The sequence below is a fragment of the Biomphalaria glabrata genome, chromosome 1 (assembly GCF_947242115.1).
Source record: "Biomphalaria glabrata chromosome 1, xgBioGlab47.1, whole genome shotgun sequence".
Lineage (NCBI taxonomy): Eukaryota > Metazoa > Mollusca > Gastropoda > Planorbidae > Biomphalaria > Biomphalaria glabrata.
In genome coordinates, this window is record NC_074711.1 from 47,386,029 (window position 1) to 47,412,087 (window position 26,059).

Below are 26,059 nucleotides of genomic sequence, written 5' to 3' on the forward strand. Positions count from 1 at the left end.
TACAAAATAAACTCCCTGTTATGAAAATTGTATTCTGTATCGGTTATCGTTCTTATGTTTACATGTGCTTGTAACTCGTCCGTGAGAATGTGTTCACGAAATGTGTGTTGTGTAGTCATTCAGTGTATTAAAGCCATACTATACAGACATGGTTTTGACTCTCTTATCTTTATGTTCAGTTCATAACACTCCCCAACAGAGGAGACTATATGAATTCTAGCGGGCCTAACTTAGAATGCTTTGGTCTCTCTTTATATATAGATGGGACTTTTTGTTGAACAGGTGGGAAAGAAAGCATGCTGATTTTCTCACATGTATCTATATACAAAGATGTCAGGTGTCAGGTCAGATTTATGGTCTCTATTCGCTTCCTACCATGTGAGTAAGGACCTAAGCGAATAGGTCTCTGTCCAGCCTGTGCAACACTATTCTTAGGGTGGTGCATATCCTACGTGGGAGGGGGGGAAGGTGTGAATAGTTTTTTAGTCGCTGCGTGTAGCACTGGTGCAACGCCTATTGTGTCGTTGGTCACCCATCTAGCTGCCAATTATTAAAACTTAACCCTAGAGAAGCTAGTTTATGTTTTAAGTTGAGCTTCATCCCGTGAGAATCAGTACCTTTGTCTTGATGAGGGGGGGTAAATCATAGAAGAATTTTGTTTTGGGTGAACAAGAAAATAATTGTTAAAGTTAAAAATAAATGTTTCTCACGATTTGCTGGGAAAACTCAAATAAACTTTTGTATGCAAGTTTCGCATCGTCACAGTGTGAAAAGAATTTATGAATTTATTCTTATTGGATTTATTGACGAAAGTGTTTGTAATTTCTATTCCTAGATTTTTCTGTGATTTATTCACTTTCATGAATTATATGAAGATACAGAGCCGCTGAATTCTATTTGGACAAATAAAGATATTCTGATGATGAAACATAACAAAACGTGTCCTTCATATTCTATAACATTTCTAAATATCTTCAATATATACTTACAGGAGTGGCCACAATAATCTCAGCACCCTCTTGACAAGCTTTTGACTGTTCCCACATGCTCCCACCACCATATGCACATACAACATTAATGTTGTACACTTTGCCAAATTTTTTGCATTCATGGTAAATCTAAATGAATGAATGTCAAAATAGATAGTATATTTACAGTCTATCATTCTATCAAGAAAATAAATATAGAATTTAAAATAACTTAGATATTCAAAGTAAATTAAAATATTAGAAGAACTTGTATATTCCAGAAAATATGGATGCTTAGAATAAGGTATAAATAGAGCTAGATGTTAGAATAATGCATTAATGACAGATCTTAATAGTGATGGGAACTAAACTAAATTTAAAAGTTAAACTAAAACTAATTTTCAACTAAAATAAAGTAGTTAAAATATAAGCTTATCACCAATTTCAAAAGATAGTTGAACTAAACTAAAAAAAAAAAAAAAATTTAACAACTTTTCATAAATTGGGGGGGGGGGGGGGGGGGGGGTTGATGTAGACCTAGTTAATCTATCCAACTGTAGACCTAGTTAATCTATCCAACTGTAGACCTAGTTAATCTATCCAACTGTAGACCTAGTTAATCTATCCAACTGTAGGCCTAAGTAAGGTTCAATCTACTTCTTTTAAATTATAGAAATCTTTTTCCATAAAAAAATCAGTTATAAGGAAGATGTGAAATAAAATGTGAAAAAAAAAAAAGATGTCAAAATAAATATGTTTGTTTTTTTTTTGCCATAAATTAGGCTTAATAGCGTGAGAAAAGAAGCGTACTTTTATTTTTTAAAAATTATATTGACTTATTATATAATGGAAAATCTTAAAATAAAGATTAAAATCTCATAAAAGAAATAGATCCGAAGTTTTGCATTTGGATCTAGTAACAGAAAGAAAAAATCATTTGACCTGTGAAACTATTTAAGTGTAAAGGTGTACATGTACATGCTTGACTAACTATGCCAATGTGTTATTTTCTTGTCTGACCACTCAACATACAACAAACACTACTGCGTAACATAATTATCAACTACCAAACCATAAGTCAACTCAAGAACAACATAAACTAAGTAATAACCTGTTGTGACAACTCTCTGGTTGGTGCTAAAATTAATCCAATGGGACCTTCACCTTTCTGTAATTCTCTCTATGCAGAAAAAAAAAGACAAACCTATTTGTTCTCAATTGCAAAAAAAAAAAAAAGCTTGAAATAATCTTTTATATATAATGTTATATAGAATTTTGTTATGCAATGATCTGATATAAAATATTTAAATAATCAGCAACTTAGAGATTTGTTATAAAAATTTTAATGAATTTATTGCACTGTAATTTCAAACAATAACAAGATGTTAATCTGTTACACTATGTCATTCAATGGTGTAAATTTTGCTTCATATTTTTTTGTAATCATTTAATACTAAATTGAACCAATAATACCAACCTGATCCATAATATGAACTAACATTGGCCACAAAAATGCTGCAGTTTTACCACTGCCTGTCTTAGCTATTCCTATCATGTCTCTGCCACTTAAAGCAACTGGAATTCCCTTTAACAAAATATAAAACAATTCATTAAATTGAAAATCTATTTACTAACAAAAAGAAACCTATATTTAAGGATTTAAAGTTATCCAAAGTCACTGTTAAATCTAATGTTATAAAGTTAAGCTGAGATCCTATTCGAAAAATAGCTTAAGTAGTTATTTTTTCTTCATAAGTAAACATTTAGGTCTTATCTTATATAATACAGACATTACTTAAAAAAAGAAGATGAATACGTCCTACACCTGATGCATGTTAACAAATGAATTAAATTCTGCCAAGTTTCCTGGCTGGCTCAGGCAGCCCATTCCATGTTCTAATAGCACTAGGGAAGAAGGAGCATTTGTACAAATTTCTCCTAGCATATGGAACGAGGAATGTGCCTTTATCTTTATGTCTTTCTGAGTATTTTATTAGATTTTGTTTTTGTATTTGAAGATTATGATTCAGTGTTTTATGTATACTTGCTACTTTACTTTTGAGTCTTTCCTTCTGAAGGCTTTCTAAATTTAGTAATTTTACTAAAGGTGTTACTCTAGTCGAATGTGAATATTAGTTATTTATGAATCTCAATGCTCTATTTTGTGTCTGTTCCAGTTTCTTAGTATTTTCTTGAGTTGAGGGGTCCCAAACAGAGGATGCATATTCTATTATTGGCCTAACCAAGGTTAATTAACATTTTAGTTTTATAGAAATTTCTTTAAATAAACCCTAATGCTTAGTTTGAGTTTTTGATAGTTTCATCAATATGGGGATTCCATGACAGTTTTTTTTATTTATTATAACACCAGGTATTTTGCGTTTTAGTCTGTGTTACCGGTTTACCATGAATAAGATTAGTGGAATTAATTTGTTTTAGTTTGTTTTTTGTACTCGAAATAGCTGACATTTTTCTGGGTGGAAAGACATGCTCCAATTTGATTTCCATTTCTGTAATTCATCTAATTCTCTTTGGAAATTTCTGTATCTTGTGTTGTTTTTATTGTTCTATATATTATGCAATTATCTGTTAATAATCTGACCTCAGTTCCTGAATTACTGCAATTTGGTAAATCATTTAGTTGAATTAAAAATAGTAGTGGACCTAAGACTGTTCCTTGAGGTACACCTGAGTTTACTGTTATTGGTGTTGATTTTGAGCCATTTATTAATACCCTTTGTTATCTCCTTATCAGAAAATCCTTAATCCACTGATGCAATGGGCCATCAATGTCAAAATATTTTAATTTTTTTTTTTTAACTATGGTGGTGAAATTTGTCAAAACCCTTGGAAAAATCTAATAAGAGAGCATCTATTTGCTCACTATTATATAAATCTTTAAAAAAATCATCAATTAGTCCTATAAGTTGTGTTTCACATGATCTATATTTCCTAAAGCCATGTTGGTATGGAGTAAGGACATTATGTTTGTCTAAGTGGTTTAGGATATTGCTATATATTATGTGTTTTAGGATTTTACATGTAATGCTGTTTGGTGATACTGGTCTGTAGTTTCCTGGGTCAGATTTTTATCCTTTCTTAAATGGTGGGGGGGGGGGGGGGGGGGGGGGGGGGTTGACATTATATATATATATCTTCTTTCCAGTCCTTTGGTACTCTGCCCTGGTTAAGAGATGCCTGGTGTTAGCTCATTACTTAGTTCTTTGAGTAATTTAGCTGGAATATCATCGGGTCCAGATGTTTTATTCAGTTTAATGTTAGCTAATAGTTTTTGTACTTCTATATCTCCTATGTTGTTTACTTGGTCAAATTAAGTAATATGTCTTTGTCTCCTGGGGCTGAGAAAGCTGATGCAAAGTATTTATTTAGTATGTTACCTTTAGTTTCATTATTGTTATGTGTTAAGTTATCTTCTCCTTTAAATGGTGCTACTCCTATTGTTTCCATTTTCTTGGACTTAATGTATGACTATAGGTTTTTGTTATTATCTTTAGATATTACATTGTTTATGTCTGCTTACTTTTTGGGTAAGTTGTTTAATTTAATATACTTTTTAAAACTTCTTTCTGCCTTAGTTTCTTTAAATTTTCTATATAGGTTTTCCTTCTGTTTAGAAAGTTTCTATAATCTATTATTAAACCAGCATTTATTTATTTTGTTTGATGAGTATTTAGTTGGTATATGATTTTCTATAATGTTTTTAAGATAGTTTTTAATGAAATTCCAGAGGTCTTCAGCTGGTTGGTACATGTCTTTGTTTTGTTGAAAGTTTAATGCAGCTTGGTGTAGTTGTGTTAGGTTACATTTGTTCCAGAGTAAGATTTTTCTTTTAGGTTTTATATTGGCTACTGCTTTTATCTGACTCTGTATTTTAATGATATCATGGTCCAATAGTCCAGGGATAAAATCATAAACTACCACTAATCCAGGTCTGTTGGTTAAGAGGAGACCTAATGTGTTGTTTAATCTAGTTGGTTTTTTAATGATTTGATCTACACTTAAGTTGTGTAAAGTTTCTATGAAAAGGTCATTTATTTCCTTAAGGTTTTGGTGCTTATCTATGGTTAGTGTTTTCCAATTTATATCAGGTAGGTTGAAATCACCCATAATCCAAAAAACTGAATTTTTATTTTTTCCTTTAAGTATAGTTAACTGATTGCATAGCTCTTGCATATACTCTAAACTAGAATTTGCTGGTCTGTATATACTGCTTGGTACCATTCATCACAGGTGTCACATTGAATGGCTTTCTGTTTCATGGTGCATATGTTTTTACAGATGTTGCATCTATCTTTAGTTCTAGGTCCTGGATTTGATTCTACATCTCCAGTCTGTCAGTTGTTGTTTTTTTTTCAAAAAAAAAAACAAAACAAAAATACTTTTTTATACTCTTTTTTCTGAATGTCATCATTTTCATTTGAATGTCATCATTTTCATTAATTCATTCTATTTGGACCAATTGTTCACAATGTGCAGCTAAGATCTAAATAAAAAGGACTTTTGTAAAAGCAGGCAATAAAGTGTGAAAATAGAAATCTTTCATAAAAATTATGGGATATAGTCCATGACTTCTTTCTATGTAATTATGTTGTCAGTGTCAAGTCTTGGCAATAACTCTCTAGTTATTCTATTTCTAAAATAATTACATCAATATTATTGTCAAGTTCAATTAAATGTATTGTTATCATTGTGTATGATTGTATGTTATCACTAGTTAGAATTGGGGGACGCGGTGGTTAACTTGACAACACTAAACTATGCAAGGGAGACAAATGTATGGTTAACTTGACAACACTAAACTATGCAAGGGAGACAAATGTATGGTTAACTTGACAACACTAAACTATGCAAGGGAGACAAATGTATGGTTAACTTGACAACACTAAACTATGCAAGGGAGACAAATGTATGGTTAACTTGACAACACTAAACTATGCAAGGGAGACAAATGTATGGTTAATTTGACAACACTAAACTATGCAAGGGAGACAAATGTATGGTTAACTTGACAACACTAAACTATGCAAGGGAGACAAATGTATGGTTAACTTGACAACACTAAACTATGCAAGGGAGACAAATGTATGGTTAACGTGACAACACTAAACTATGCAAGGGAGACAAATGTATGGTTAACTTGACAACACTAAACTATGCAAGGGAGACAAATGTATGGTTAACTTGACAACACTAAACTATGCAAGGGAGACAAATGTATGGTTAACTTGACAACACTAAACTATGCAAGGGAGACAAATGTATGGTTAACTTGACAACACTAAACTATGCAAGGGAGACAAATGTATGGTTAACTTGACAACACTAAACTATGCAAGGGAGACAAATGTATGGTTAACTTGACAACACTAAACTATGCAAGGGAGACAAATGTATGGTTAACTTGACAACACTAAACTATGCAAGGGAGACAAATGTATGGTTAACTTGACAACACTAAACTATGCAAGGGAGACAAATGTATGGTTAATTTGACAACACTAAACTATGCAAGGGAGACAAATGTATGGTTAACTTGACAACACTAAACTATGCAAGGGAGACAAATGTATGGTTAACTTGACAACACTAAACTATGCAAGGGAGACAAATGTATGGTTAACGTGACAACACTAAACTATGCAAGGGAGACAAATGTATGGTTAACTTGACAACACTAAACTATGCAAGGGAGACAAATGTATGGTTAACTTGACAACACTAAACTATGCAAGGGAGACAAATGTATGGTTAACTTGACAACACTAAACTATGCAAGGGAGACAAATGTATGGTTAACTTGACAACACTAAACTATGCAAGGGAGACAAATGTATGGTTAACTTGACAACACTAAACTATGCAAGGGAGACAAATGTATGGTTAACGTGACAACACTAAACTATGCAAGGGAGACAAATGTATGGTTAACTTGACAACACTAAACTATGCAAGGGAGACAAATGTATGGTTAACTTGACAACACTAAACTATGCAAGGGAGACAAATGTATGGTTAACTTGACAACACTAAACTATGCAAGGGAGACAAATGTATGGTTAACTTGACAACACTAAACTATGCAAGGGAGACAAATGTATGGTTAACTTGACAACACTAAACTATGCAAGGGAGACAAATGTATGGTTAACTTGACAACACTAAACTATGCAAGGGAGACAAATGTATGGTTAACTTGACAACACTAAACTATGCAAGGGAGACAAACGTATGGCTAACTTGTCAACACTAAACTATGCAAGATACAATGATTTACTTCTGGAGACTAATGTTTGATGTTATTTATTGAAAAAGGACCCATCAAATATAGATGAAGCTAGCAAATAGGTGTTTGCAAGGATACCACCAGAGCTTATAGCACACTGATCTATATGATTGGCAACAAACCAAACAGGCTTTTTTTAATGTAATTTTTTGTTTTGTTTTGCTTTCACAGGGGAAATGCATATTTTTAGATGATAAACCATACTCGCGTATTTTTGTGTCCATTATCTCCCATTCAAAATCAATGCAGTTATTTTTTTATTTAGATCATATATGATGGAATGTCAATGCAAATTTGGTTATGTGAAAAAAAATATTAGTTTGTCCCTAGTAGCATTCTTTATACTATATCCTTTGGTTACATAGTGCATCATAATATCAATGAATTCATAAATTTAATAATATCAAGAGATAGCAAACTTGTTTTTTATGTTTACATTAGATGATGAGCACCATCTATTTTTAAAATGAGCTAAACAAATAGTTTTGTTTTGTTTTTAATGTTTGTGGTCTAACATTATCAGTTATCACAATGAGCCCTATGTGTAAGCCTAAGTTAGTCAATCTAATAAAGTGAGATTACCTGTGCCTGTATAGGTGTAGGCTGGGTGTATTCTGACTTTCTTATAGCCCCCAGCAAGGCTTCATCAAAACCAAAATGTGCAAAGCTACTGACTGGATGTGGAGGTGACAACCCTGATACCTACAAAATATTCAACTGAGATGATTAAATAAAATATAAAAATTAAAAATAAACAAGATAACAAAGAGAGTTTGAATGATCTAAAATATCATGATGTCCTATTTTCATTTTCTCTTCTAGTTTCTGAGATCTAAATGGGACGGACGGACAGACAGGCCACACAAAACTAATAGCGTCTTTTCCCCTTTCGGGGGCCGCTAAAAAATAAATAAAAAGCTTATATAAGCATTTATAGCCTTATCTATCGATAGAATAATTAATACAATAAGATTTATTTCCTTAATTAATATTGAAATGAATTAATTAATTACCAATAATTAATGGACTAATTGTTTAATTTTGTATGTGATTCATGTTTTGTTATGTGCAATAAATAATTGTGTAAAGTTTCAACTTGATCTAAGAATGGGCGAGGGAGAAATAACGTGTACAACATTTGGTGCTGACAGCAGAGTTGATATAAGCTTGGTATAAAGATAATAATCCTCTCATAGAAATTTGATTAAAACTTTGAAATATTTACATTGATAAGGACACTAACAATTCTATAAATTCAAGAGCCAATATATGTTTTAGAAAAACATGTATTAAGCATCTAAGAGCATCTTAATTACCCAAACTGAAACAAGACTTTTATTCGATAACTACTACATCTTAATCTGTATATAGAGGTATGTAAAATGTATTTATGCCATCTCACTGTACTTTTACATATAGAGAGACAACTAAAACAGGGTTTTTGTTTATCTTTGGAAGAAGCTTCAATTAGTGTCAATCCTGATAAATAACTGTTTCTGACTTTAGGCTGAAATGGATCCATAAAACCTTAGTGTACTTGTCTCATCATGTGAAAACGAGTGCAGGCTGCAGGCTTTAGGCTAAAATGGATCCATAAAACCTTAGTGTACTTGTCTCATCATGTGAAAACAAGTGCAGACTTTAGGCTGAAATGGATCCATAAAACCTTAGTGTACTTGTCTCATCATGTGAAAACGAGTGCAGACTGCAGGCTTTAGGCTAAAATGGATCCATAAAACCTTAGTGTACTTGTCTCATCATGTGAAAACAAGTGCAGGCTGCAGGCTTTAGGCTAAAATGGATCCATAAAACCTTAGTGTACTTGTCTCATCATGTGAAAACAAGTGTAGGCCGGATCCGCCTATTCGCAAGGAGTATTCAAGACATGATTTAATTTTGATGGTCAAAAGTAATAATGTTTCAAAGATTCATTTGCCTCTGTAAAAAAAAATATTTTTTTTTCTGTTTTACATAATATGTTTAGGATGTTTGGATTTAAAAATCATTAGCTTCTCGCTGCACGACGGAAGATGGCTGCGAGCAAGGTATAACCCTGCCTGGTCGTGCAGTTTGCGCGCTGGACTGTCGTTCGGATTTATCGATGGTCCCTGGTTCAAACCCTGCCTGCTCCCATCCCCCGTGGTCCTGCGGGAGGTTTGGACTAGGAAATATAAACAAGCTTCAACCCTGAAGGAACATCCAAAACATTAAAACAAACAACCCGGGACCGTCGAGATAATCATTTCAGCATGCTAACCGCTCGACGGCATTGCTCTTAACTTAATAACAAAATGGTTACAAACTAATAGCCTATTGTTGATAAAGAGATATATTACACATTACGGCATGGCATCTACCGGATATGTACAATATGTCAGACGAGCGATTTTAGATAATCTTTCAGCATTGATAAGTAATTAAAAAAAAAAAAAGAAAAGAACAGATGTATCGTGCTTGTACTTCTATGTCTCAGCACAGTTATCAACAGAGCTATTGGCATTTTCATTTAAACAGAACTAGAATAACGATGTAGATCTATATAAATTAAACTTCTGATTTAGCACTCTTAAGATCTATATTTACTTGATCTAGATCTATAATATAAATTTGGAATAATTTAAAAGCAATTTACATTAGATTTATGCAATAAAAATCCTAAATAATCTATCAATAAACTGAATGCATCATTAAATTTAAAAATAGTAGATTAATTTTAGTATATTATAACATTGCAAAATTGATCTAGATCAGGGGTGGCCAAATTACGTCCCGCATGCACCTACAGAATTCAGATGAGGCAACATATTGTTGTAACCACGCTCCCGAGCTACACTAATGGTGCGCATCTGAGCACTACTGAACACGACTAGTGAAAGACATATTGAGACAGGAAGAAGGACTGTTGTGAGCCGGCTAGAAGTCATGGGAGTCTGAACAGTCTGGTGCTGAGTGCTGTCCTGTGTGATACTAGGAAACTGTGTGGGAGACCTGGAGCGACACTGGGAAGTGTGTCGGTGGTCTGTTCTGTGTTCTGCTATGAAGTAGGACTCTTAGAACGTAAGACATAGTACTCCCTGTGACTTTATAGCAGACGTCCAAGTCTAACTAGTAACTATTACTATTTGTTGATGCTTGTGCTAGTTAGACTAAATAAATACATCGTTTACTGTTGCCGACCTGTCTTTCGTTGAGTGCCTGCCTTAGAGAGTTACAACAATATTAAACATATCAAAAAGGGGAAAAAATAAAATTAAGTAATTTTAAACATCTTTTTATCACTTATGTTGAAGAGGCTAAAGAAACAATGTCTCTGCATGTCATTCTAAAAGTTTAAAGCAAATGAAGATTATGCTTATTGGTAATATTTCAAATCATTCAGTCAAAGACACAAACTCAGGCCAGTATTTATTCAATACTATGAAGAGCTGTGTTGAAAGAGTAAGTTAGCTTGGAACAAGATGGCTAGTGTAACAACTGATGAAGCCCGTGCTTTGGCTTTGACTGAGTAACAGTTTTTTTAAATAAATTAAAGAACAATATCCCAACTATAAACTCTACATAAGAAAGTTTGCACAAATCTGCATTGAATATCAAACATGTTATTGCCCCAATTATCAGCGATCAAACTTATCAGAGCTAGGGAACTTAACCACAGGCAGTTCCGAGAAGTACTTGAAGATGTGGAAACAAAACATTCCGATGTTCCCGACCACAGTAGTGTCCGCTAGGTTAGCATGGGAAATGTATTGAGAAGAAAATGGGATCTCAAGGAAGAAATTGTTTTGTTCTTTGAGGGACATTTACTGTGACTTTGTTACTAATATTTCTAATGGAGAGTGAAGATAGACTTCAAGCTTTTCATCATAAATATTTCAACGGGTTGTTTGCATGTATGTGCATCTTTTCATAGGTCCCGCGCTAATTCTAGCTGTAAATTAAAAATTATAACAGGGTTCTCGCGTCCTCCTGATTTTACAGGAGCTCCTGGAAATCTCCTGAAAATGTAAAGTATACTAAAAAAAAAGTCATGAAAATCTCCTGAAATTATTAAAATATCCTCAAAAACTAAAAATAAACTAAAATAAAAATGTCCTGAAAAAAAAAGACGAAATAGTCATTTTTTGGGTTGCCATTCAATGTGGAAAACGCCAATCTTACTAGCTATAAAAAAACGGCATTGTCAGCTTTTATTTAATAAAAATGTAATAATAGGGGCCTACTAGGTCGTATTTTAACTAAAACAGGAAGTTCCAGAACTTTAGTTACTTTAATAGTCACTGGCATATAAAAATAGATCTGGAAGATCTATCTCGATATTTAAAAAAAAATTAAAGTGATATTTTGCTAGTCGATAGTAAATCTAAAAGGCAGATCTGAATGTTTATCGGCTTCTTTTGTTGGAAAACTACCTTTTATTGTAGATGGCTAGTAAAGTTAATTTGACGACCGTGATTTTGCACTTAGTAAAGTATGAATAAAATGCAAAAACGAATTCATTTTCTAACAAAAAAATAGTAATTTCCACTTATTATCTTTATCCCTACCCAGACTAGGCCCCGCGCAATCCGTTTCGAATAGGGCCCCGCAATCTGTAGGGCCGGCCCTGGGTGCCAGAAATTGTATTTCTACATTAAAAAAAAAACACTTAATGCTAAACATTTCACATTATTTGGTTCCAAATATATCTGTGAAAAAGAATGTTTGAAAATAAACAAAGGTAAGAACAAGTGTATGCTGACTGACTGTAATTTGACAGCAGCCATAAGGATAAGAACTAGTAAGTTAGTTCCACCACAGTTCCGGAACATTCTGCACGAGTGTAAAATGAAATATTTTACAATAAGTTCAACATTATAACCAAATTGTTGTGATGAATTGTTGTAATGTGTAAAGACAATAACAAAATTTTTAAAATATTTGTAAAATAAGTTTCAGAAATCGCTAAATCAGGTAATTCCTCAATTGGTAGTGTAAATATTTAATAGGGTATACATATAAATTACAAGACACCAGATTAAGTTGTAAATACATGTTATATATATGCGGCCCCCCATTCCTAAAAAAAATTTTAATGCGGCCCTCGATAGAAAAAGGTTGCCCACCCTTGATCTAGACATTTGGAAATCAAAATCTACACTTTAAGTCTAGAAATTGAAATTCTTTATCTTAATCTAGCCTATATCAGTCTACACTAGACCTAGGAATTCTAGATCTAAACTCTAAAACGATTTTAATTAGAATAAAAAATCCAGATCTAGTTTAAAAAATCTAGATATACTGTAAAAAAAATCTAGATCTAGTTTAAAGAGATAACGAGGTTTAATAAACATTACTATACCGAGTTGTTTTAGCATTTCATTTGAAGAATTCATTCCATATGACGTCAAATGAAAAGGATCCACTCCGTCACACTGCCTAGTTAGACTAAAAAATGTCTCATCAATACGAGCAAGATGCCGAGGGATCCTAGACATTGGTGCACCGAGTGAGTTTTTTTAGTATTTCATTTAAAGAATTAATTCCATATGACGTCAAATGAAAAAAATCCACTACGTCACACTGCCTACTTAGACTAAAAAAATGTCTAATCAATACGAGCCAGTTATCCAGGGTTCATAGAAATTGGTGCACCGAGTTTTTTTTTTTTTAGCATTACATTTAAAGAATTCATCCATATGACGTCAAAGGAAACAAAATTCCATTACGTCACAATGGGCTAGTAACAAAAAAAGAGAAATTTAACAAGGGTTCATAGTCTCTAGTGCACTGAGTACCAATAGAATTTATTTAATGATATATATATATATATATTACGATTAAAGCCGCATTTTTAAAGCGTTTTGTCTGTCAGTCTCTCTGTCCGTCATGTTAATATAGAAAAAAATACAACTAAAAGCTATTGAAAATTTGATTAATCTTTAATTTTCCTTCCGAAACATCACAATAGTTTTAAGTATCTATAATAGATTGTTCCGGATGTTTGTATATATAGTGAAAGAAAAAGAGAATTCTATAAAAACCTAATACCGTTAATTAAATTTTTGGAATGGTCTCGTATGAAAATTAGATGTACCATAGCCTCGTGGAGAGATTTTTATACCATATTTGTTAGGAAGTATTTTTCCTTAAGAATCGGAAAATAATATTAACGATAATTAGATTTTAAAACGTTTAGCTAGAAAATTTAATGTAATGTATGACATAAGTGCGATTTTACATAAATAGAGTTAGAATGTTTTTCATAAAAGTCCGGAACAACCGATATTCGTAAATGAGAAGAAGATTATTTGGTTTATTTATTAGAAGAGGGATTTCAAACAGTAATCTGTGTTTGTAGATTTTTCATATAAAATTTGGAACAACTTTGGAGACGATTCGTCCATTTTAAAAAATGTGTGTGATATTTACATACAAAGTGCATTCTTAGCCATTATAAACAAACAGAAATGTTTTCTTTTCATTTTAGCAGATAATTGCCCAGAAAAAACACCTTTAACTAATATTTATATTTGTTGTGAGCATTTCTTGTACATTTTATAAATATATTTGACTTAGTAATACTGAAAATTAACACAAAAAAATTATCTTTCTTTGTTAACATATTGTAACACTGCCTTCCTTACATTTACGTAATTGTTTTAGAATTGGTGTATTTTTATAAAAAAATCGCTTGCATAATTAATTGTATAAATTAAACGGTTTGATTTTAGAAAGAAAACCAAAAGTAGCCGTTGCATCTAAACTTTTCAAGTTGCATCTAAACTTTTCAAGCCGCATCACATGGTGAAACAATATTTTTCATTTCTCTTCTAGTTTTCTAGATCTGAGTGTGACAGACGGACATTTTGCACAAACCTAATAGCGGCTTTTCCCATTACGGGGCAGCTAAAAAAGGCATTCCAATTTGATATGGACTTTTGTTAAAAACTATGTATTTTGTTTTGTGTGTATCCTAAATCCTTTTAAAGACATTGCACATTTATTTTTCAATAAAAACAATATTTGTTGTTTTTTTCATGGGCCATGTAGAGCAGAAGAAAAAGTAATAATGACATATCAATATTGCTAATATATTGATAATTATGTAAAGTAAGTAACAAAATGTGACATAGAGCATGTTTGTGTAATTGGACCAACCAGTTAGTAAGAAATGGTTGAACCTTAATGTGGTCAGATTAACCAGAATTGTGTTTAGTGTTTAGCATAGTGAAACATCTATATCAGAAATGGCTCTATATTTACATGATCTGTATGATGACATTTTGTATACATTTTTCATCATGCATATCAAAAATCTCAGTGAGCTTGAGAAATAAGATTGAGGGACATGATATTATATAGTAGAAATCTATCCTGTTCAGCTTATAAATCAACAGTTTTCTTCAATGATGTGGCTTTTCTTAGTATTATAAAACACAAATATGATGCTTACAAGTTGATATTTAATTAATACAAACTTTAATAATAAATCTCCATAATTCATTGATTATTTATAATCTTAAAATTCAAAAAATAAAAATAAAAAGTTTGAAGGTTTATTACCTTTATACCTAGTTTGTGTCTTAACTCCTCCACTTGATCAGCAGTAAGTGATTCAATGTCCTTATGGGGAACATAGAAATTACGTTCAAATGCTTCATAGCTCATTTCAGAATGATCAATCGGAGGAAGAGGGTCAATAATCTACAAAGAATAAAAGGAAAATAAGATTACTGCTACATGTACACCACACATATTACTAAATGTGCAAATGACTTGATGCACAATTTAGAGAATACTAAACTAACACAACAAGATACTTCAGACACTTCATTGGCCACTTATCAGGGGGATAATCAATGACAAGGTGGTCACACAGATGCTTAGACAGGTAGCTCATCAAAAATGGTTTACAGGACAAATAGCTCAAGTCAAATTATGTGGTCAGGAAAAAAAGAGGATATCAAATGGTTGAAATCTATTTATTAAGAGAAGTTATGAAAGTTTGGCAATGCTTGAAGCATCCAAAGGAATTACCATTGTATAAGCTTTTCTCTGATGGTGAAGAAAAACTTGTATCACTAAATGGATATCTATTATTACTGTCATTCTTTATTGTTTATATTAGTTACATTTTCACTTTTCAACTCTAGAATTCTAAATAGAGCCACTTTGGTTAGTTTGACTTTGTGTGTGTGTGTGTGTGCATCTTTAATAATAAGGTCTGTGAATATTCCCTAATATGACTTCAGGTGAGTCTTTTTATTTTAATATAATCCATATTATGAATCAAATGTTACAGAGACATTTTATAAATTGAACAAGTTTAAGTGAGCCAAGCATCAGAGAACCACATGTCTTTGAACCATTTGTGGATTGACTAATTATCTAATTATTGTCTAATCAGATCTACAAATAGTCAGAAGAACCAATTATATATATATATATTTCTATATATATTTTGTCCATCGTGGTTCAATGATGACCACTTATGTCATACAGGGGACTGATTTGCACTGGGGTTTTGTGCCCCTCATATGGCTGGTGAGACCTATGTGAGCCAGGAATGTTCAGCTGTACACTGGACAGGTTATTCCAGCTGGAGCTAATTTCATTGACCTTGCTTTTCTTCTCTGGCGCTTTTCTTCTGCCAGCGCTGTTTTATTTTTCTTAGCAATTTGTGCGCCAATTTTAACAGCATGACGATATGATGCTCTGTCATGTGCTTCAGTCTCCCAGGTGGCTGGGTCAAAAAGCTCTGAGGGTGTCCCTAAAGCGTTTTCTTTGTCCACCTTGTGAATGCTTTCCTTCCCTTAATTGGCCATAATGGAGTCATTTAGGGATGAAGTGGTCTTCCATTCTGCAGACGTGTCCTGCCCTTTTTGTCTTCACTCATTTTTTAACATTATACCTTCACCCCCTTCTATTACTTGAAATACTTAAATAGTCCAACTAAACAATTCCCTACCCCCTTCCTTAACTTTCCCCTTTCTATAGTCAAGTGCTGCAAGCCTTTTTTTACTTGTAAAAAAATGTTTGTTGTTTGTTTGTAAAATGTTTTACATGTTTCGGATGTTCCTTCAGAGATAGTTTACTTCCTAGTCCAAACCTCCCCCAGGACGATGGGGGATGAGAGCAGGCAGGGTTTGAACCTGGGACCATCGATAAATCTGAACAACAGTCCAGCGTGCAAACCACACAACCAGGCAGCCATCCTCTGCTTGCTTTTCTTTCTATCTTATGACATCTAGGTGTCATCTTTCCCACTGGTTAGCAGCTCTGGTCTCAATACTCCTGTTCAGAAAGACATCTTTCTGTTTGTCTGAAAACTCTCAGATGTCCTTCCCCACCCCCATCCCCTTTTCTATCCTGTCTATACTTTTATCCCCTCTCCTTTCCATTTTAAACTTTACCTCATTCATTAATCTGTTATTTATTTGCTGGCTATCGGACAAAGCAGAACTCTCTCCCTTCTCAAGAACTATTTCTTCCTTATCAGAACTCTGGTGGTAAGCTTGAAGTTAAATTTCTAGCACTTATTGTGCATATAACTTGTGTTTAATGTTCTAAATGAGAAAATGTGTCACCTAGAAGACTGGCTAAGTCTATTTTTAATCCTCTGCAGCCGTCTCCATTCAGCAAGTCCCGGCAGCTGGCCTGAGTTCTCAGAATTGAGCCAAAGTACTTAGAATTTATTGAATTTAACGACCATAAAAATAAACAGCTATGACATCTTGATGTGATAGGCTGGCTTATTTGCAGATGCAGACATGTTGGAAGAAAGACAAGCAGTTGTAAAAAGAATCTCATCAAGTCATGTTTTTTTTTAGTTGTAGAGCAGTACTATTATTATATCTAGTTTCATTACGAGCTTGAACAAAGATAGTTAACTTGTCTAATTTTATTGTGCATTTTATTCAAGTGATTCCTAGTTCCAGAATTAAAGCTTTGTATTTCTTGTTGAAGACACTTCATTGTTTGAACTACTACACCTAATTTGCATTTGAATCTTCAGCATGAAGACCTTATTTGAGTGTTTGGTAGAAGTTTGAAATAGAAATCTTCACTAAATCATAATATCAGAAGACCATTGTCTGATCAACACAATTCTATAGTAACCTCAAGACATCTTTACATCGAAACATAAGATCTTCAAATCTAGCACTCAAATAAAAGTGATCTTCACAATAAGTAAATAGTTATATTTTATTATTGTCTGTCCTTGTGTTCTTCCTGGAACATAGGGCCTCTGTACATGCCACTCTCCATAGTCTCTAACTAGCCCTCTAATTGCTTCCCAGCTCTTTCCTGTCCTCTCAGCTACATCTAGTGCACTATGTCATCAAGTTCTTTTTGGTCTTCCTTTGCATCTTGTGCCCACTTTCTAAGATCTGCAACTCTATATATCATTGTCCATCATCTTCCACAGATTGGTATTTTCTACTTTTATCATAACAAGATATTTCTGATGAAGTTCTGTACTTTTGTTTTTCCTTATGTCAGTTGCTCATCATGTTTGAGATCCATATAGTAGAACTGCGTTGACATTTAAGATTCTTTTTTAGTCTTTTTAGAAATGTGGGAAGATGTTAACATTGGTTTTAGGTGGGAAAATGTCTGGTGCACTTTATTTATTTGACGCATTTAATGTCTTCATCTATTCTTCCTGACATGTTGACTATGCTCCAAAGGTATATAAAACTACATACAAGATTTATGGCATGAGAATCCAGTTCTTTGTCTCCATTTAGTTTGTTGTTTATTTAAGTACTACTGTGGGTTTTTTTTATGGGTCATTTAGTGGACCACCCTTTTCCCTGCTTCACTTAAAGCTTTGACCTTTTCTTGCATATTCTGTAGTTTGATAGATAATAAAGATACATAGTCTCTGAATTCCAGATGATGAGATCCTTGAGTTTCCGTTTTAAAAGTTCATCGGATTCCTTTCTCTGAATTAAAGTAAACTTCTTTCAGTACTAAAGGGAACAGGAGTGGTGAAAGAAGAAAAGAAGACATCCCTTTTTGTCTCCCGTTGAGACTGGGAATTCCTCCAAAACTGGAGTACTTGGAGGTGATACCATCATAAAGGTTTTTGATTATTGTAATTATCATATTTGGGATCCGTAATGTCTCAATACTACCCTATTGTTTCTTTTTCAAAGGCTTTTCAAAATTAACATAAAGAGGAGATTGCCATTCAATACATTGTTCCACTATTATTCTAAGTGTTGATATATGGTAAGCACAAGATCTTCCCTTTGTGATTACAGCTCTTAGGTGCTCATCACATGCTTCTTTATTTTTTAAGCAGGATTCTGCTGAAAATCTGGATTGTTGCAAACAACAAGTTAATATAATGCCATTTCTCACATTGTGACAGATCTTTGGTAGTTTTATGAGTTGGCCTTTTTTCCACTCATTGGGAGGTATTTATGTTAACTAATTTTGTTGAACATTTTGTGGAGTTGGTAAAATATTTCAATTTTTTATTTGTCTTCAAGTATTTGAGTGTACTCCACATTTCATCTTTCATTCTTTCTTCCATGTCTATGTCATTGCCCCTACATTTAGATAAGGTTAAATTAGTGGTTTGGGCCTGTTGAGCACTTTTTGAAAATATTCCTTCTATCTTCAAAGCTGTTCATCTATTGAAGAAAGCAGTTTTCCTTGTTCGTCTCAAACTGTTGCATTGCAATTAGCCTTTTTACCACAAAGTAATTTTGATGATTTTGTTCAATTGTTTAACATCTCCTTTACCTGATTCCTCTTTGGCCTGTTCTGCAAGATTCTTGTCAAATGATCATTTATCCTTCCAAAACATTATTTTGTAACTTTTTGTGAAACAGATTAGTCTTTTTGTTTGGATTGTTGTTTGTGGTTTCTTGTTTTGTGTTTAGCACAATTTCTATCTTCAATTGGTTTCCATGTCTCATCATTAATCCAGTGGGTTTTTTTTTCTTGTTAGGATTAGTCATAATACTTCAATTTTTGTTTCTTAACGGCGATAACATATTCACTCAAACACATGCTCCAAAAACAGCGTGAATACAAAGCCGTTCCGACTACCATTGTATTGGTTACCAATTCCCAGTCCTGCCTCCAAGCAATGGCTGGCTTATGGGGAAAGTCCCAAATGGTGGAAGAGGCATTATAACATATTGGAGCTGTCATCTTTATGCAGTAGGTGCCTTCGCACTGCTGCGTGATGGGCAATGCCTGGCTGATGCTCTAGCACGAGAAGGAGCGCTGGCCCTGCCCACTTTCGAAGCACCAAGTACGTACCAACTAGGGGTGCACTGAATAGTCACTCTGGCTCCGGCTTCTGCCAAATATCCGGCATTTTTTACTTTCCAGTGCTATTCGGCTCCGGTCGGACATAGATAGTAAACCGGATAGTAAAAAATACTCCTATTTAATGAGCAGCGTAGTGCCTCATAGCCTCCATACAAAACTAGTTGACCATTGGATACGTCTCCCTGCAGCTCGCGGAGCTGTGGACACCATTTCTTGTGACTCCCAGAAGTGTCGGCAACAGGCATCAAAATTGGGCCGGAACCGGGCAAAGTATGGGAACTGGGCAAAGTATGGGAACCTGAGATGAACTCCAATTGGTGACAAGCCCGTTGTGCACATTCAACAGACTTTTAATGCTTTCAAGCTTAATAGGGGTGCTACTTCTTTTTCAAGATAATGTTCTTTTTCCTTTCCAGAGAAAAGAATGGTTTCTCCTGATTACAATCTTGTTTTTCTAATAGTGTTCAATCGAACTTCACTCAGCCCCCAAGATCTGCAATTTGTGTTTAGCTATTTCCTTGGCGATTGGGAACATCTACCTGGTTCCAGAGCAATGTACAGACATGCAATATTCCCCAGCTAAATGAATTAGAGTTAGAAAAATCTAATGTAGGGATTTATTAAGCTAGAGTGACACATTGAATGACAAAGATATTCAGACAACACATCAACATTGTGAACATTTTCACATGACCTTAAACAAGCATAATAAAGTATCAATGATTTTACCATAGTTAGAGTTACCAAAGACAGTCCCTAATTGGACTTTATGGACTGGGCTAACAGAAAAAAGGTCTACGTATGCCTATTATTATGTTAGAAGCAGAGATAAGCAAGCAGTATCATATAAAAGACAGAAGACTTAAACTTTTACAGCTTGTGACAGTGAGACTAAAAAAGTTTGTTATAAAAAAAAATACCTTTTTCCTTTGCATTATTGGATTCCCATCACTGTCATAATCAACAAGATCATCTTCTTCATTGATTACTCCTGCATTGGGATTTTCTTCCATGTATCGAAAGTAGGACTCTTGGACATCTTCATTATCAATATCATCACGAGTTCCTCTGAAAGTAAAATAACAATCTAGAAAAAATCCTATGACAAAGACAGATTATTTTATTTTTTAGTAAATATTTACAAAACTTACCATGTGATCTACCAAAATAATAGTATAACATTTTAAAATTATAGAACAATATACAACAATATTTTCCAGGTAAACGGTGTACTTAACAATATAAAAGCTTCAGAAAATATAAGTGACAATGTTCATGTCACAAATCGATACTGTGACCTTATTCTACTTCTTTCTATAAGATCAGGCCACAGGAGTAAGGCATGTGTTAATTATATTTAACCAATCAGAGAAAGAGGTCAGGACATTAATTCTGCTGTGCCTTAGCACTTGGAGGATCAACAATCATAATCACATTAATAAACCAACTACTAACAACAACATATAAAAAAAATACATTGTTACTTTCAAAGCAAGACATTTTGACGTGGTGGTCATTGTGGTCCTTTTTGGCACAAATGTTTTAGCCACATTATATATATAAACATATAAAAAAAGTAAAAAAAGTAAAGTTCCCCTTCCAGACCTTGTATGTATTGAAATTGAAAAAGAATGACACATTATCTATGCTTTGTATATATGTATTTGAGTTCTATAATATTTTTTATGTAAACAACAACATTTGAATTAGAATTTAAGTATGTTGTGTAACCACTTCACCTACTCCTTAGTCTATTAGACTATCGGGGCACCACACAAGATCTATTGACTGTCTTTCTCCATTCCTTGGATAGAATCTCTTTCAATTTCTTATTTTGCCTTTCAATCACTTTCTCTGTGTGTCTCTTCTTTTTCCTGGTACTGCTGCCTGAAGGAAGGTCTTTGCAAGCTCTGAGGACCTTGTGATAATGCCATAGAGTATTAGTTTGCTTTTTTTTTGACAGTGACATTAGTTAGCAGGTCATCATGGGGTCCAATCGCTATATTAATCATGTTTCTAATCTCTTCATTTGTGATGCTGTCTTGTATCATGTGAAACCTTTCAGTAGCATCTCAATTCCATTGCTAGGATCCTGCTCTCTAGTTCTGCAGTCAGCATCCAAGATTTGCAAGCATATAAGAATGTGGACATGACCAGAGAGCGTCTCAGTCTGATTTTAGTGTCAAAGATTGTTTTGAGTTGTGCAGTGCTGCTGTGGACTGAGCAGTAATTTAGGATTGGTGCATTCATCTGAGACAATAGCTTTAGGTTATGTCACTAACATTATAATATGTGTGTGTGTGTTTTAATATTGTTTGGAAAAAAAATGAACCAATGATAAAAATTTTGTTGATACAAAAATGGTTTATTTAATTTATGGAAAGATGATGGTATCTCCAACTAGATATAAATTAGCTTTTAAGTCTGTGTTGTATGTTGTAGAAAGCTCTGTTGCTAGTTGTTCCTTTATTTCTGACATTAGGTCATTTTTTGAATGTATCATACTTTAGTTGAATCATTTCTACATTCTCAATCTTCTGTCTGATTTTCTCTTGTCGTTAAAATATGTCAATTTGTTGTCATTTATTTCAAGTCCTGCTGGTCAAGTTGCTTCTTCCAGTTGTGTGAATGTTAGAAGTGTCTTTACCCAACATGGGAATGTAATCTACATATGCAAGATATTGTGGATGTTGTATTGTAGAGGTTGGCTGTATATGATTTCTGTTTGTGGCGGACCTATGTTTTCTCTTCTGAAATAGTAATTGTTCCCCTTGTGTTTATGTATATTCACTTTAATACTTTTTCTGGTCTCTCTCTGTAGCATTATCATCCGAAAACTGTTGTTATCTTCTGTCTATAGCATGTCTGCATTCGTCATCATGCCATTCGATTCACCTGTTCTTCGACTAAAGTCAAACTGCCTCTTCAGTTGTTCTTTTTAATAGTTTTATTTTTTCCCATTGCTAATTCATGTTATAATTTTCATTGTCCTTTTCCAATGTTGTTACTTGTGTTTGGAGTGCGATTCTATAAGTTTCTGTCACTAACAGGTCTTTTATAAGTTTTTGACAATAATATAGTTGTGTTCTTTTTCTTTTAGTACTTTTTCTTCGTCTTAATTTGGCTTTTACTATTAGGTGGTCTAAGTTAGCATCCGCTCGTATGAAGCTTCTTACATCTAGTAAATCAGATCCATGCCTCTTATCTATGAGTATACGATTTATTTAATTTTGGGCTTTTCCATCAGGTAATATCCAGGTTGCTTTGTGAATATTCTTATGTTGCTATGTTTAGTTGCTATGTTTATTTAGTGTTGCTGATACATTTTCCTTTTCCTTAAGCAAAATCTACTAATCTTAGTCCATTATTATTTGTCTCTTCATGTAAGCTCTCTTTGCCGATTGTTGGTCTGAATGCGGCTTCTTTTCCAATTTTGGCAATGAAATCTCCTATTTTGATGTCATGCAGTAAAGTCTCATCATAAAGTCTTTCCAGTCCACCATGGTGTTTTCATCTGCATCTTCAGTAGAGGCATGAGCACTGATACATGATATGTTAAAAAAAAATTCCTCTTACATTTAGCAGGCAGTCTATCATTTATATGTTTAAATCCAATAACATTGCCTACATTTCCTTTCAATGGTGAATCCTGTGCCTAAGTTGTTGATGCCACCACCACTATAAAATACTGTGTATTCCCTAGTTCTGAGAATGCCAGAGTCTTTCCAAATGATTTCCTATAGTGCTACAATAAGTATATTATATTTCCTCTTATATGACTTTACCACAATCATCTGGGGGGCTGCTTATATCAGCTTACTAGAGAGTTGCCTTTACTATTGGGTAAAGTACCATAGCCTTTGTGGAGGGCAGCAGGTTTGATTTTGAAATACCTTATTTTATTTTCCGTGTACCTACCATATCTGGATGGCATTCCTCTATCGACCACCTGGGAGGTGCTCAACGGGAGATAAAAAAACAAAACTCCACACGAGTAAAGATTATTACATTCTGGCCCAAAATGTATACTGTATATATATAAATATATTTTATAGTTTAGCATAGCGAAAAATGACTATTAAAAGTTTTTAGTTTTACAAATTATCATCACTTCTTGCCCCACAAACGCTTGTGCCAAAACAGCCTGCACCAAAACATCATCTACACTGTTACTTTAGTATATATATGGCTCACTTTTTACTTATAGACATAAGAGGACACTAAGCTGACATTGACTGATATTTAACATCTCAATTTAACTTTAGGAAGAACTGAGATGTAATGATGCCATCTCTGACAAAGTACACTATTTTGTGTTTTTAGTATGTGGAAAAGAGACAAGCTCAAGGAAATATTGGCAACATAAGAAAGTTTAACTAAATAAAATCAAAGCACTCTGCTATAAGAGCTCAAATGTGGTTTACAGAGTGTAGCCTAGAGTAGCAGTTTAGATTAAACAGACAAGTTAGCTATCTCAGAGTGTAGCCTAGAGTAGCAGTTTAGATTAAACAGACAAGTTATCTATCTTATTTAATCTTATAAATTACATATGTTCTTTCAAAAAAGAATATAATTGCATTCTATGCATATATAAATCTAGTCATATTTATTAGAAACTTATTCTCTGTTAAGTAGCTGAGTTTTCCTGGTTTCTCTATTTTGTTTCTGTTCTATTTTATTTTATTTATTTTTTAGTTGAGGAGTACCAAACAGAAAATGTATATGCTGATAAAGGTCTAACCAAGGTTAAATAAATTCAGTTTTATGTTCTTGTCTGATTGGTAAAAATTTCTTAAATAAACCCTAGTGCTTTGTTTGATTTCTGAATTATGTAATTAATATGGGGATTCCATGATTACTTTTTAGTTATTTTGAGATTTTAGTCTGTATAAGTGGTTTACCTCGAATAAGACAAATACTTTGTATTCTGTTTTTGTGTGTGTGGTTGTTTTTTTTTCTATTCTTAATAATGGAAATTTTTTCAGGTGGAAAGAGGCAAGACATGCATCAATTTTATTTTCTCACTTTTGTAATTATCTCATTCTATTTGCCAAATTTCTGTATCTAGTAATGCTGTCATTGCTTTATATATTGTGCAATCATCTGCCAACAGTCTTAACTTTTGTTCCTGAAGACTGTTTCTTGAAAGACACCTAAATTTTCAGTTCTAGGTGTTGTTTTGGAGCCATCTTCTTAATTGTAAGACATTACCTCCAAAGAGAAGATAATTTTGTCCTTCACATATTCATGTAATTTATTATTATAGTTTGTTCTTTGCCTATTTGTAAAACCAATGGTGTAATAGACCTAAAATGTTGAGTTTTACATTACTTTAAGTTAATAAAAACAAGTAGAACTATTGTATGTGCATTTGGATTTTCACAAATAAATGAAACAATAAAATACTTGAACTTAAGTCACAACAGAAATAGCAGTAAAATAAAAAGTTTCATAAACACTAAAAAGACATAGGTTTAAATTTACAAAACAGCTAAAAAAATTAAAAAAAAAGAACTTACTTTTCCTTCAACTTTTCTTCTACGGTTGAAATTTTTTCTTTGGTTTCTTTCACTATTTCTTTCTGGAATAAAAAAATTTCATTTTTATTTTGCACTTGATTTGAAACATACTGTACACCATAACATAATCTGTCATATCCAAGTTAAAAAAAAATGTTTAGAAACTTTCTTCTGGTATTTTTTTTTTTCTTTTGGACTAAGACTTATTTTTTTAATCTGCATTGAATATTAATTGCAGTAGGGGCCGTGGAGATATGTCCTGGAAGCCTGTCATATAGGATCTCCAAAAGGTCTCTAAGACAAACAAAATGTAATTTATTTTTATTTATTTCTAGAAAATATAAAATCAAAATTAAAATTTTTGTACATAATTTTTTTGTTTCTGAATTTGTGTTATAAAATATGTTGGTTTTAGTGCTACTGAAGACTTACAAGGCTGCCTACTTGTGATGTAATCATCATATTGGATACAATGGATAAGATTGTGTTTTTAACGCCATGCTAGTGTAGTTTAAACATCCTAAACTTTACTATTTACAAAACCACATCTAATAATCTTCTTTTTTGAAGTAACGTCTGTATAATATAAGATAAGATATTATTCAGTGAACAGTCTATGGGGGGAAAGTGTTCTATAAAATAATTGAAGAAATAGACTACCCTTAAAAAGAAGCCAAAAAAAAGTAGACTTTAAAAAATAACCCAATGTATTTGATGAAACATTCCAATATATTAAAGGTTGTCTAACCAATATATTAAATAAAATAAATAACATTTCCTAGGCAAAGGGAATTTTCATAAAATTTTATCCTTTGGCCAAACAAAGATTAGTGTGCAACTCCATGCACAACATTTTCTTCAGATTGTTGGCAACTACTCAGATAAAAACAAAAAAACTTCTATGTCTTTTTTTTTCTATTTGGTCAATCTGTGTATGTCAGTGAAAATGCATTTTCAACATTAGCATTATATCAGGGAATGAAAAAAAAAAAACA

General features: G+C 33.1%; 1 protein-coding gene across 2 annotated transcripts in view; it reads right to left on the minus strand.

Annotated features, from left to right (window-relative positions):
* The window catches only part of LOC106050396 (ATP-dependent RNA helicase DDX42), an 89,415-nt gene that overhangs the window by 57,199 nt on the left and 6,157 nt on the right, over positions 1-26,059 (minus strand). For both annotated transcript variants that reach the window (XM_013205354.2, XM_013205353.2), the window contains exons 4-10: positions 25,065-25,126; positions 20,466-20,613; positions 14,815-14,955; positions 7,855-7,974; positions 2,446-2,553; positions 2,080-2,148; positions 990-1,118 (exon numbers count right to left, since the gene is read on the minus strand). In XM_013205354.2, coding sequence (XP_013060808.2) covers positions 990-1,118; positions 2,080-2,148; positions 2,446-2,553; positions 7,855-7,974; positions 14,815-14,955; positions 20,466-20,613; positions 25,065-25,126 — 777 coding nt within the window. The remainder of the gene's footprint in view (positions 1-989; positions 1,119-2,079; positions 2,149-2,445; positions 2,554-7,854; positions 7,975-14,814; positions 14,956-20,465; positions 20,614-25,064; positions 25,127-26,059) is intronic.